The 15483-nt window shown below is 36.3% G+C and overlaps 1 protein-coding gene across 8 annotated transcripts in view; it reads right to left on the bottom strand.

Moving 5' to 3' along the window:
• cacna1ea (calcium voltage-gated channel subunit alpha1 Ea) overlaps positions 1–15483 on the bottom strand; it is a 344022-nt gene that overhangs the window by 163623 nt on the left and 164916 nt on the right. For all 8 annotated transcript variants that reach the window (XR_015925303.1, XM_088599066.1, XM_088599061.1 and 5 more), the window contains one exon: positions 14183–14322. Coding sequence is in view for 7 of the 8 variants with exons in the window: in XM_088599066.1 (XP_088455192.1) it covers positions 14183–14322 (140 nt within the window). In the remaining variant the exon portion in view is untranslated. The remainder of the gene's footprint in view (positions 1–14182; positions 14323–15483) is intronic.

Genomic DNA, 15483 nt, shown 5'->3' with positions numbered 1-15483 from the left:
TGTGTCAAGGTGCTTTTACATGAGTCATTCAGATACCAGGCAACAGCTCTTCAGTCTCTTGTATCCAATTCATTATTCAGAGATCTCCAAGGGAGACAAATGTATTCCCCTGAGTAAAATACCATATAATGTGGGGGTGGCCTTTTTCTTTTTACACAATTCCTTTGGTTGTGGTGAATACCAGTTTTAAGCATCTAACATAAGGAAGTTGAGGCTTAACAGAAAGTGACAGTGATTTTTGTGGTGGTGTCGAACTTATTGAAACAAAAATAATACATTGCTCTTTAAATCATAAGTGCAGTTCATTTGTTCTTTATGGTGAAAATGAGCTGTACAACATAAAGAAGGGAGCTTATGGTCTAAGGTGCTCTAAGTAAATTATGAGGTGAGAGTCCTTCATGGTATAAATATGCAGAGGGACTAGCACTAGTTGTCCATATTTTTTGTGGATTTTTTGTTGTAATAAAAACAAAGTTAAAAACAAAAAGAATCAGTTTGATCCATATAGCTCCACTAGCTGGGTGTAAATAGCTAATTTAGATATTTAAGTACAGTACCTTAAAAATTAGAGAAGATATTGACTTCATTAGTATAGCTAGATAACTCTTCCCACACTCCCACAAACATTTTTGCAAAAAATGTAACTCCTGTTTTTTAGTTCTGAATGCACTTCCCCATAGCTTCCAGTTGTGTCCACTGGTTTCCTGCTGATTCTGAATAAGTCCTGTGGTTGATTTTGTTGATAATTCTGGGTATTTTGAATACTTGCATCAGTTTACCTGATAGTCTACTCTGGTCAAGACTACTACACTCCAGTTCTTTGAAGTTGAGTATTATTAAGATCAGGAATGTATCTGGTCATTTGTGTTTTAACTGACTCCAGAGCAATTAATGTCTGTTTGCAATGTAATCACTAAAACTATACATGGTGTTCTAAATGAGGCACAACTAATGCACTGTGCATAATAAACACAACATTGTTTGATTTAAATCCTAAAATGTTAAGTATTCTACCATTTGCTTTTTTTAAACTTCTACAGTGTCTAGAAAATGAGAATGATATGGCAACATAAACAAGATTTACTTGTCAAATCTATATTTCTAATGCTGTTATCAATATGAATATTTATCAAGATTGAATGTCCCTAGAATACTTCTGCTTATAGATGATTCTCTATTTTAATTCTAATGACAACGTAACATGTAACGGCATTTTACAATCAATTAGTTTTACCACTAGACCCATGACTGGAAGAGTTTTGTTTAAAGGTTATTAATAATATCCAGTGTTATTATTTACTCTTTAATTATTTTTCTATAGCCTGGTGTATGCTCTCAGCTTCTCCCCTGGTAATCACCTGGATGAAATATTTAAGTAATACACCAGTCCTTTTCCTGTCTAAAAGTGTCCCTTTACTTACTTTACCAATATAATACTAAACCTAATAAAACAGAGCTTTCCAAGTCAAGACCTTCATCCTGTTCATGGGACCTAGGCAAGTAATGTAGAGTCAAGATGGACTGGGTGAAGGGAGGACGTCTCCAGTCCTGGAACCAAAAACTGCATTCGTAGCAAACAGGGGTTCAGTGACCCAGTAGGATGAAGATGACGAACCCTATGAAATATCTCATTCGTTGTATGAGAGGATAAAGCAGCAGAATGAGACTTCCAATTCCACTGATCTCCATGCCATTCATGGTCTCACACAGTGATGGAAGCAGGAAAATGATGTCTGCAATCTATTAGTCACAGTCTGAAACCATCAGCAGCTGGAACTATGACTAAGCATCCCTTTTCAGGATTTGCTCTGCTCATGTCTTTTGGAGAGGAGTCTAGAAAATGTGCCATAAATATAGACTTCCTCACCACATCTATGTAGCTGTGTCCAGTGAGATCACCTTTCTTAGAATTTAGGACCTGGAAAATCAGGACCTTAAGGATCATTCAGAATTCTATAGTACAGTACACTTGTGGTCCAAGAACTGCAAAGATATGACATTGACATTACCGCCCTGAGTGAAAATCCACAAAATGAAGGTAAGTTATTGGTGGTTATTATTTTTTTTCCAGAAGAGGAAAGTTGGATAAATGGGGTATGAAGTGCCATCAAGATTGAAATCATCAGCCAATCTGCAAGAATCAATGATTTCCATGTGACTCTGTATTATATTAATAGAAATTTCTGTGGAAGGTGTGACCAAATTCTTAGTGGAAACCTGAAGGAGGAATAGATCCCTGTCTGTAGAATGGAAAAAATTGGCATGGATTTGTCAACTCCAGTGGCATTCTTCTCCTTACTGTGGTCAGGTGTTCAGAGCATGGACTCATCGTCACCTTGACTCTGCTCCACCAGAAAAACAAACACAAAACTCCTGGAAATACTCTCCATCCAAACACGTGTATGTGATTGACTCTGTCACAGTCCATGCCTGGAATCACAAACATGTCCACATTATCAGAGTAATGCTAGGAGACTGGACCAATCACAGTCGTATCCATCTAATGAGATCTATCAAACTAGCTTCCAAACATCACCTGTAAAAAAAAAGCAATGTCATGGAAATTCAACATTGAAATACTGAAAGATCCAACAAAAGGCCTGTTTTCAAGAATGCATTAGAGAAAGGCTCTCAAGCTTTTTGCAACCAATTACAAGAGAAAAGTATTAATACCACTTGACAAAACCTCAATGTCAAAAACCACCAATACTATATTCCAGGAAATCCAACAAGGTGAAGGAACAAAGGAGAACCTGTGACATGAAGAACAGGTAGTAGGCGATTAAAGTACAGAAAATTCAACATTTTTCTGACACAAAATATCTGCCTTCTGTTCACTGTGATGAGGACTATTTACAGCTTAAATACCAAAGGACAAGACTTCAGTCCTTAGTACGAATTAAGGAAGGGGGAGAAATGTCTGAGAAAATGAAGTTGGTTCCAATAGGGGGAAGCATTTCAAAGATCTACTGTATTCATTCATGAACCCACGGTCATTGAAAGAACATAATAAATTTTACAAATGAGATATGTAATAGTAGTATATTCATTTCCATCCCACAAAACCGAATTAGAAATGAGCATGGAACCCCTACTCATACTTAATGAGGAGATGGAAGTCATAAAGAAAATGACAAATGTCGTACAATAACTGTATGTGAATTCAGTATCGTCCCTCTCTAGTATTTTATTATAATACTCCTGGTGCTCTTGGTCCTTTGATGTTTTGTTTTCCATTGGAGTCCCTTTATGAAACTGCACAAGGGAGATACACTAGGGATCTCATTTGCAGATTGTATTTAGACTCTCCTTTCTATTCTAGTTTGAATGCTTTGGATTTTTGTCCCTGGTCAACAGTAGTGGCAAATGTAATCCATAGTGTCCATAATATCTGTATCATTTTAGCTAAAGGCTTCATCAGTACACCACGTCCTCAACAATGTATTGTGCAGCCCTTCAGCTGGTTTCCCAATTCTTTGACTTTGTTTTGTATAGAACTGTTTTGATTAATGTTATTTATCCTAACATAGAAAACAACAAACAGGTCTTCACCTCCCATTGCTAGGATCCTGTCTGCTCTCCTGATGACATCAGCCACCTTGGCTCTAGGGAGTCATGTTATTCTTGTTTCAGGGTTTTTTGATGCTTGTTTCATTCCCAGTATTCCTGAGACTAGTACAAAATAGTAAATAAATTCACAGAGATCTAGCCTTGTGCAAGTGTTATCAACACCAAATGCAGCATCCTTAAAGCAATGTGATAAAATGGAGCAACAGTGATGAGTCTTTTCTTCTCAGATCATCTAATCAGATGAAAATATTCACAGTCTGATTGAGACCACAAGGCACATGGATATTATTTATTAGTTATAAGAGCTGCTGATAATAATAAATAATGAAGGGGTATCAGACAGTTCCATGGATCAATTGTAGTCTCCCAAGCCTATTTGTTCAGCCCATGTGGCAGAACGATTTGTGGGACATAATTTACAAATTTTCTGAGTCTCCATAGCCCACACATAAGCCAAGTGGTCTTAGTGATGTCACTGCATCAGTCCCACAAAATCAGTGCTTCGAGTGGTTCTCTATCTCTGTCTAATCACAGTGCCCCCGTTTAAAAATGTCACAAACCTCCTTTGTCAGGAGTCTTTGCATGAAAGTGGTTGTAGAAAAGTGATACTTCAGATCTAAGATCTTGGAACAATTGGAAGCTGAGAACACAGAGCAAGAGAACCAGTTGTAGAAAACATTTTGCTGATGTCTATCAAATATCTGAAAATATTAAGCAAACATTAATAAAGTAATTCATTATATGTGTTCATTTTTCTTGAAATTTTATGCTTGCATATTCTGTTTCCCATTTAAAAACAATAATGGTTTTCAGGTGAACTGCTTTTCAGTTATCATTACAGGCAAAGAGTGCTAGTTTCTTCAGTCCCTCAGGCAGAATTGACAAGTGATCACTAATTCCAGACCCTAAACAGCATTTCAATCCTGCAGTTTACCAGTTGTGTACCCATTCCTCAATTTAAAGGTATTTTTTCCTTAATAAGTCCTTATTAGTAGACATTTTGTATAAAGAATATAAATTTCCATTACTTTACATGTAAAAACATATGACTGAAAAAGCAAATAAAATGATTTATTGTTTCTTTAGGCATAGTACCAATTCAACCTAAGTTTTATTTTAGAAAACAGCTTTCATTGACTGTGTCTCAACCATAACATCAACATCTCTGCAACACAAAAATGTTTTTGTGTAAGTGCTTAGTCAGGTGTTGATGTAGGTATAATCAAAACAACACTTTACTTCCTTCTGTGTATTGTTTATATAAAAAGGCAGAGATTCATTCACGCTAAAAGCTAAAAATAAGAAATACAGGTGATACTGTACAGCGACTTCTGTATCACTTCTGGTTGCAGTGGATAGGGACCCATGGACTTGGATGATTGTATAGATTACAACATCAACATAATGTTTGTTAGGTATGGGAAAAAAAAGTCATCCCATAAAAATAGAGAAATTTAGTTTGAGAAAGAATGTTTGGGAGGAAAGGGAAGACAAGTGGAATGTTGTTCTTGGTGTTCTTTGGGTTCCAAGGCCTGATTGTGCCTGTAAGGACCCTGCTTTAATTATACTGTACATACAATTATATTAAATGGCTCCAAATATTAATTTGGTTTATTGGCTTATTATTATTTATTATATATTGGTAAATTAATCAATTTAGAATGAAAAAACTTAGCTACTAAACTACCACATGATTAAGCTAAGAACTAAGAAGATGGGGTTTGAATTTTGAAAATGGAGAAGCCTAGACGTGGACTGGTTTCTTTAACATATATCAGACTGGACTGCATGAGTTGACAGGTCCTCTGTGCTCTGATTGAATACGTTTACCACAAGATACAGTACAGTTTGTGACTTTTGAAGGGCATGTCATGCCATGTTCAGAGAAGCCAAATAGCAATAGTTCAAGCTTCTGCTCTTTTGCTTTTATGATTGCAGCTTTTCTATCAGTGGGCAGCCAGGGATCATATTCAATATCACAAAATGTTAAAGGATGATGGATCGGAGGTTGATGTGTTCAGCACTAAAGGCAGGAAGATAGCTGACACTCAATGCAAGAAATGCTCAGTTGTTTTGCATGTGGGTGGCTGTGCAGACAATATAGAACACAGCTCAGACCTTGGGTCCTCTCACTGTTAAATTACGATAAGGTTTCTAAGGTTTCTTGAAGTCTGCAATATTTGCTTTTTACAAAGTATGTAGGTATGTGTCCCCATATGAACTCTTTTTCTGAGAAACCAGCAAGAATTCATTAACATTATTTTACCTCTTTATTTTGGTCTATTTTTAATTTCTAAGAAGAAGAAAAATCCAAATCATTTTTTTAATGAGATGCCTTGAGTGGATAGTTTAAAAAATACAATTTATACACCATTGTATGTATTTAATAAGAGACAGAAACAAAGTGATTATTTTCCTTATTATTTCCATAGAACCTTAGAATTTAATGATCACTTTAGGATTGCTTTGTAGAATATTTGGACCTTTATAGGACCATTGCTTTCTTTCCTAATGGAATGTCTCATACAGTGTACAGTATATTTCAACTTAAATGGACATTTCCTCCGAAATTGAACATCATTTTCTACTGACTTAATATAAGGAAATGATGTAGGGATCAGTGTTCGGACATTGGGCAAGCTTTGCAAATGGGCTTCAATGTGTTGTACAACACAAAATTGCTTCCTGTCACAATTCTCCACAAGCAGCTTATGTTTTTTCAGAAGACATTAAAAATAACAATAGAACCAGAATTTCCCATTGGAATTTAAGCTGTTACAATCCCTCCATTACAACTGAGATAATTTAGAAACACAGACTTACAGTACCACCCGAGTTGAATATATTTAGCATAAGAAAAGGTAATTTACTTTTATTTAAAAAACAAAGGTACAGTATATCACTACATACAGTACAACAAATATTATCTGGGAAATATATTCTTGCCCAAGTATAAAAGTTACTTTTTTTGTGGCTTTGTTATACCTCTTTAAGTTTTCCTTCTTAATATTAAGCATATACAGTATATATTTAGACATTATATATACTTCATGTCTCTATTTAAAGAAAGGACAATGCTGACATTGCGAATGACCACTTGAAAAAACAAAAAGCTATTTTTGACATATTTTGACACTCCTGTGTGGCAAAATAAGCATACCTTCTAATGAGCAAATGTAAAAAGAAATACAGTATAGCCTTGTTTTCTGATCCAAGGCAACATATGAAGCTAATCAAAGCTATGAAGTATCTTCCAATATATTAACAAAAGCATTAATTTACACCTCGGTTTTATATTAAACTATCATTGTTGTTTTTTTTCAAAATGCAATGCAGTTTTAGAGGCAGAGAAATGAGAATAAAGTTAAACATATAGCAGAAGAAACATTACTTTAAGTAATGCAAAGAAGCAATTACAGTACTTGCGAATGGGCATGTACTGTACAGTCACAGGTGAGAAGCAATGTTAATTGATTAAATTAATTCTCGTTCATCCATATATTTAGGGAATACAAAAGCTCCAGTTTAGCAATGTCTTTTTTCAAAATCTACTAAATAGGAACTCAAGTTGAACATTTTCAATTAAACCCATTAGGAAAAGGGAACGGGGGTGAACTAGAGACTTTCATATGGGCTATCTTATGAAGTAATCTGTGTTATACTGTGAAAGAATCACAGGGACTCTTAATTACTTTTATGTTTGTTTCTGGAGGTCCAAAATCCAGCACCGTTAGAGAGGGAATGGTCCTATTGCTTAGTTGCTTATTGTTATAATAGTTGCTTATTGTTAGTTTCCCTAAGGAACTAGGGAAGACATCCACTCCTCTCAGTAAAAACAATAGCCTGAGGCTTAGCTGCCCATTCTCTCCAACAACTCATTATCAAACTGCACAGCAGCTTGTGCTTTTTCAGGTAACCCACCCCCACACTTACCCCTCAATTCTCAACTGATTTCTACATCTTCAGAATCTGCTGACCAACACTTGTGCTCATCATGACAGAGTTAAATATAGTTGAACATCTTATTTCCTTTATGCCCCATGGTTGAACACCTGCTTAAAACCAATGAAGATTTTCCAATCAAAATCTCTCTGTTGAGTCATCAAGTGCTGAGAAAATGGTACAGTAAGTGAATTAGAAGAAAATATGGAATAAAGGTATTTTATCTTAATCTATGAAGGTAATGTAGGAGGGAGTTGGTCTGGGGAGGATATTGTATGGAAAATGAATAATTCACAATCTTCAGGTTTATTCTATTTTATTATTTTCTATTTAATTTAAAAAGTGATGTTGTTTCTGTACTAGACTTTAGTGATGTCACCTTGAAACACTCTTTATACCATTTTGATGGCTATATTGGTTAAAATGTCTTTCTTCCTCCTGTGTACTGTAATATTGATATACTGTACAGTAATTCACTTGTCTTACTCAGTGAATGCAATGAAGCTTGCACTGTATGTGCTTTCATTTTTTCTTGCCTTGATTAATGTTTTTCGAGTTTCCACCAACCTCGTCCAGAACTCAGATGCCCAAGCCAAACAACTCCTTAATTTAATGACCACATCACTCTAGTCTTGACATCCCTGCACTGGTTCCCAGTGAAGTTCAGAGTTAAATGTACTCCTGCCTTTAAAGGCTCTGCATCAATGCGGATCAATACCAAAATCCATTTCTTTTTACTTTACAGTGTTTTGAACTACAATTTGTGACCTACTTTGTTCTGCACTTTGTGACAAAACAAACTGGAAAACACAGAAAACATCTGAGGAATAAGGATGAAGATGTATCATTGGTAAACAGTATTAGCATTTACACAAGACAATAAAGGAAGCGAGCATTTACACATGGAAATGCCAATAATGACTAGCAGGTGGTCAGGATCAAATCCTGCACATAAAAGAGCAAAAGGAAGCTAAAATTGGGGTCATACAGAAGACTCAGACTAGGAGAACAAGTCAGAGAAAAGGAATGTCCTGTATTTGGAAGACAGAGCTCAGAAAAGCATGTCAGGAAAACTGAGAGTGCGAATCCTATATGCAGAGAAGATGGTATGCCACAGTATTGGAAGAAGATTATCCAACTTTTGCAATGTGTAAAGACAACCAATTACAGGACAATAACAGGACTGACAAGAGAAAGTCCAGGAAATTGCTGAGAATACACAAAAACAACCTAGCCCTGCCTTGTGGAGGCTAGATTATCACAACTCCTAAGTGTAACCTTGGATCTCTTCAAATGACTTTGTATCAATACCAAAAACTAAATCAACGTCCCTTCTTCTTTCCGTGCACCAAGACTGTGAAAGGCTGATTTTACTTTTTGATCCGCTGTATGTTATTTTTTATCTGGTTCAATTACTCTTCTGTAATATTTTGTTTTGTGCATACTGTAGCTCTTGAAATGTTATATCTAAAAGGTACCATTTAAAATAAAGTTTGTTATGGCGTTTATTGATTTCAATATCTGTAATTGCTGTTATTTTATACTTTTCTATATCTTATATAATTAATCAATTTTTTTTAGCAATTAGCAAAAAGGGAACCACCAGATGAAATCCCCATATTCATTAGGTTTTGACTCAGACTTAAAAAAACCCAGATGGAACAGTGCATTGATACTGTTCCAGAAAACAGATTGATTTCCACAATTTGGATTGTGAATGATTTCCACTTCAGTCTTGCGGGTAACGCTAAGTCTGGCATTTTTTACAAAAAGGATAAAAGAGAAAGAATTTCAGTCTTACAGGCTCAGCTGCCAATCAGCTCTCCAGAATCTCACACCCTTACGTCTCTGCTGAAAGCTGTTACTGGTGAGGAGCAGATCATAAATAATTGATTCTCTGAATGATGTAAAATTCTGTAAGAACCCAAGCCCTTTGTACTTTTGTACTATTGAAATTAATATTTCATTTCACCGTGTGTGAGTGCGAACACATGCACACCCACGCACATACAGCAATAGAGAGCAAGTTGAGGACACAAAGCGGCTCTGCTCACACCCTTGTACAGTGTTAGCAAATAGAGAAGAGTGACACAGACCAAATGGCACCTGTTCAGCACCTACTGTATTTCCATTATCAGAGCACAGCACATGAGAACACAGTCGCACTAGACCAACACAGGCCTGCTTCTTCATCTCATGAGGCTCATTTCCTATTCTAATTTCCAGCTTTCCTTAGGTGTAGTTTTAGAATAAAAAAGCTAAATGTAGGTTTTCCTTATTTTTTTATTGGTCACAAAATCTTTCAAGATCAATGCCATAAAAAAAAACGTTTAATGCATGTGTTTCATTTAATATGAGAAGTTTAACGAAATGTATAACGACTTCAGTGTACACTGTGTGTATCATCATTTTTTCAAACTCTTTTCCACATAAGGTATCTGTGTCATTTCATTCATACATTCCCTATGCATTTCTTCTGCACCTCTGAGGATTAAAACCCAATTTTCTCTTACTTTAGTAGGATTTCAAAATGGTAAGCTATTTGAACACTACGCTGGTGAGAAAAACTGTAGCTCTCTAACAATTATACAGTATAATTTTATGTAATTTCTGTGACTGATGATACTGATATGTTGTACTGTATATCATATTATATTTTGTCCCTAGTTTATGTTTTAGTGCAAATTTGATCCAAAATGATTCCCTGTTTCTTTCATGCAATGTGCTGCTTTTATACTTAAATCACTGAGTTATGAGTGGGCACAGCAAGTAATTCAACAAATACAACATCACACAAAAGGAATAGAATATTGGCAAGACAAACCTACAGTAAATAATCAAAAGGATTTATATTCTCCAGTTCAATTTTTCAGATGCATGGTGTGTGATGTAGAAATAAAAGAATAGTTATGAATCAGTGTATGTGAAATAATAAGCGATCCCTTTGTAGCGCCAAGGCTTATTAAAATACAGGAATTAAGTTTGCTTCTCCCTTGTCAGTCTCTCATCTCAGTGGTGCTTGATACAGGGAGGCCATTCCATTTGGTTCACAATTAAGGTGTTTTTCTAGCTGATAGCGTGTCCTGATAAGGAACAACTCCCAAAGCTGAGGTTCTCCAGCAACCCTAATAAATGGTCATCTCTGGCACCTTACTGTCTGGCAGATTGCAAGAGAGAGTCATCCAAAGATGTTTACAACCCTAAGGTCATCAGCCAATCAGGAACTAGTAGGGCAGGTTAACCCCAAGTGGGTCTCGGATACCCATGGAACTTTCAACCAATGAATGCCCATAGTTCCTCCAGGTAAAACAGGCAGCACAGGGCTTCCTCAAGGCGCCTCCTGGACATCCTCAGACTCAGCTCGGACAACCATGTAACGGCCAGTGTGTCCGAGTGCAGGACTTAACTTTTGTTCTAAGAGTCGAGAACGGAGGTCACCAGCGCGTAACCAAAGGATCCACCTGAGGTTAACCCATCAGCAAGCCTCGTGAACCCAGCGCGAAAGCTCACCTGATCAACAAGTGAACTACTGTCGGAGCTGTGGACAGCTGAATCTGAGTATTCAGAACTAGCGCTACATCAGGAACGAACCGGTTTTCTTCCTGTCTAAAGAGTGTGAACCGCAGTCACTTTTCTCCTGTGCACAAACTCGCTAGTAAAGCCAGAACTAACTAGCCAGTCTTCAGAGAGCATCAGCAGCGCGTCACAGCCGAAATCTCTCCCACTTCTCTCCAGCCGCACCGGCCACTGCTTGGCACCGAGCAAGAGAGCGCCGATTGGACACAGCAACAAGCCTGCCGCTGCTGCTTTGTGTCGCAGGAGATCTGAATCCACACAGATTGGATGAGTATTCAACATTCTGCATTATAGCTCGAGAACTAAATTGTTACCTCAACCTGAGTTGATGTCAATTTAATTCCTAAGAGTGATGTACTTGCTTTTGAGTATCTAGTGTAGAAGTTGTAATCCAAGTTCATTTACGAAACGGTCTAAATGAATGGTACTGTATACTGAACGTATGTCCTTCTTGGTTTGTAACTCTTCGTGACTGAATACATACCTTTTGTATTCTGCTAAACCTCACGATTAGATCTGTTATGTTTATATGCACCTTTTATGCATTAATAAATGTATTCTCGTGTATTAGTATCCGTGTGTGTGCGTTGTTGGAGTTATCCCGCAAGGTTGATTCTAATAGCCATTAAAGAATCATTTTGCGACACTGCTACAATTAATAATTGTCCCAGTAAATGCACAAACCCCTACATTTACTGGTGCCTCGTGAGAGGATGCCTTCACCTTTCATACAATGAAAGGTATAATTAAAATCAGCTCATTCATTAAATGAGTAACAAAGAAGGACTGATTTTGATCTCTCTGTCCTATATAATGGTCATTATATTCGTGACTTTGATGTGCACCATAAAAGTTATTGGAAACACATCATGCGACAATCAAAAGATCTCAGAAACAAAGCAAGCTCATCAGTTTGCAGAGGATTACAAAACCAAGCATTTCTAAAACTTTTAGGGCTTCATCTATCTGCTGCTAATATCGTGTTCAAGCCTCACCCATCACGAAAAGACTGAACAGGAATGGTTTTAATGGGAGGATAGCCAGGAAGAAATGACTGCTCTCTAAAAAGATCATCACCGCCCATTGTGTTCATGAAAGAGCACTTGGATAATCCACATGCTCTTCTAAGCAGAATGGCTCAAAGTTGAAGTTTTTCAACACGATGAGAAATATTCTGTGAAGAGGAAACCAAGCACTGTTTTTCAATAGAAGAACATTTTTCCAACCATCAAGCATTGTGGTGGGGTATCATGACCTGAATGGCTTATCATCATTGGACATTGCATGAATTCAAAGTTGTCAGGAAGTTCTGTTGAAGAATGTCGAACCATCCATTCATCAGCTGATGCTAAACCAAAAGTATGTCATGGAGCAAGACAATAATTCTCAACATACAAGTAGATCTACAACAGATGAAGAAGAAATTTAACATTGTGGAATGTGGAAATAAACCTTATTGAAATGTTATGGCTCGATCTGAAAGTGAGCTTTTAATGCAAGCAAAAACTCAAATGTAACCAACCTGAAGCAGTTCTGTAAGGAAGAATTGGCCAAAATCTTAAAAGCAGACATGAGAGACAGCTGAAGTCATTGATACTCAAGGAGGTGACACTAGTCACTAAATCTATGGGTTCACATACTTATTCACAGGATGATATTGGTTGTTTGATCATTTTGTTAATAATAAACACAGCCAAGCCTAACCAAATTATTTAGATAATCTTCAATACAAACAGAGGCTGTCAATGGAAAGTGGTGGAAATATCCCCAAAAACATTTTTTTTTGTATTACAGAGATGAGTGTCTTTCTTCTAAACAGATTGCTATTTGGCCACAGAGACAGTACAAGCCCACTCCCTGTTTGTTTTTTGTCTGTGTATAGGTAAAAATAAACCATGCTGGTGACTCTCTCTACTGGTAGATCATGTGGAGGTACAACAGTGAAGAGTAACAGTTTTAGTGGTTTTCATACGAAAAAATCCAAAATTGTGCTTTGTACTGTATGTGCATGTATTTAATGATCTACCAATCAGAGAGTAGCCTTTATTAAAATTGCAATTGATAGAGAATTGTCTTACAATATCTTTTCTTGAAGTGGCAAACAATATCTCTCTTATTACTTGTATAGGCAACTCATTTTTTCCCCATGATCTCTCTCAAGGATCAGACTCAGTGAAAATGTAATTCTTTAGATCTCATGCAAATATGTATTTTTCACAAAACAACTATGGAGCTCTCTACCTGATTATGTCCTAGACACTGTAACCATGAGAACATCTGTATAAATAAATATCAGTTGTTCTTAGTTTACTTTGGTGGGAGAAGCTGAGTACCTACTCAGTTTATGTTCAAGAAGATTACATATTATGTTTTAATTGATTTATTAGTGATGTTGATGTCAGAATCCGGTAAAGTGCATTAGCAAAATTAGTAAAGCATATACCCCCCAACCACTTACTAACAGAAAAATGCAGGACACTAATAATTGTGACCAATAAGGTCTTGAGAAAGTAAAATGCTTTCACAAGGAAAAGACAGATAAGTCTCGATAAGTCCTTAAAACAAGAAATGCTTTTTATAGACACAATACCTCACATTCAGTTTGTTCATTTCATTAATAATTTAATGACAAATGCCAAATATTTCTGGAAGCCAAACAAAGAAATGAAAGGAAACACATACAGTGACTCCAGAGTTTCTCCTCTATCCAACTCACTGACTTTCAATCATCTACTCAGGAGATGAGGGAACAGTTCTGTTTACTTATTATTTTGCTTATTGAAAGAAAGAGAGCACTGTGGTTGGCATAGTCATTCAAATTGGAAAACTGCGACACTACTAGCAAAGCAATGTAGTTAAATCAGGTGAGAAATAAAACTCAGAGTGTATGCTGTTCTGTCTCAAGTAGAATCTTAAACCACAGCTGCATTCCAAAACAACCAAATATCAATTATTCCACCGCAGGCTGAATCTCAAGAATATTCTATAAGTAGATAAGATGAAATAGCAACACACAACAAACCCTGGTCACTATCAAAGCACTGAAAACCCCAGGCAAGCACTACTCTGAGTTTGAGGAATTGGATTGACTTACCCACTGAGAACCACGATGAAGTCCATCACATTCCAGCCATTCCGCAGATAGGAGCCTTTGTGGAACACAAACCCTAAGGCCACGATTTTAATTCCAGCTTCAAAGCAAAAGATTCCAATAAAGTAGGGCTCAGTTTTTTCCTGGAGAATGGAATGAGACAATTATGTACAATTAATCACCAGCAGGTGGTAAAAACATCTACAGAACGCATCAAAGTGTCAATGGAAATCAAAGTCACAGTGGCACCTCATTAATCCTTGTCATTTCAATGACCAGAAGAAGAAAGGAAGCCAAACAGCCCTGGAAAAAATAAGCCAGTTGTATCAGGAAAGAATGGTAAAGGGTGAGTTCAGAGCCATTGGAAACTGAACAGATGTTTACACAACTTTTATCAGTGTGTAGGAAAAACAATAGGCTGTAAATAATCAGAATTCTGTACATGCACTGCATAGAGTTGATGGATTTTGTTCCTTTTCATAGAAATAATACTTTAAAAGTTTATGTCAATGTTGACTATTCCTCAATGCAATGGAAAATAATAGTGTACACTGAATATTTCAGAAGGACCTAATGCTAACCACAACTTGAACTTGCCATGTGGGCATATCAATATGTCTATATAGCTTACTGCATTTCATAAAGCACATATTTTTTCTGAAAGACAGTGCAAGCTACAGTATGTACTGCTCCTGATTGCATTCATTACGATCCTAGAAATTAACCCTCCTCATTTGATAAGAAATTTGCCTTGTATTGTTAAACAAAAAAAGCATTTTTTTTCTTTTCTCACTATGTATTTTTAGGTTGACATATTCAATGTATACAGTATAAACCTTTTTAAAGTCACAAAATGCTACTAAAGTACGACTATAATATGCCAAATCCATGCATACCTTTTGTATCAACACTGTTAGATTCCTAGATCCGTCACTTTTAGTGTATTTAACACAATTTCTTAGATAAACAAGACTGACACTTTCAAGCTGGACTGTACAATATGTAAAGCAAATACCAGTTAACTAATTTTGACATCTAAATAACTGAATGATGTAAATGATTTATCATTTTATCCATACATGTTGACAGTAGATAAGGTGATGTAAAATTTATAGATCAAATAAGGCCTTTTATTTACCCTGCAGAACAAATAGTGGAAAAACGTTACTTGGAAGAATTGGAAACTATTTGACATAGACATTGACATTTGACTCATTTCATTTGTATTTATTCTGCTGTATCATTCAGGAGGGCCTGCAATTGAAATTCATATAGGACACATACAAATGCACGTATGTCAGAAT

Source organism: Lepisosteus platostomus, chromosome 11 (genome assembly GCF_059453375.1).
Source record: "Lepisosteus platostomus isolate fLepPlt1 chromosome 11, fLepPlt1.hap1, whole genome shotgun sequence".
In the NCBI taxonomy this organism is placed as follows: Eukaryota; Metazoa; Chordata; class Actinopteri; order Semionotiformes; family Lepisosteidae; genus Lepisosteus; species Lepisosteus platostomus.
Note: the sequence above shows the minus strand (reverse complement) of the source record. Positions and strands in the feature narration are given on the sequence as shown.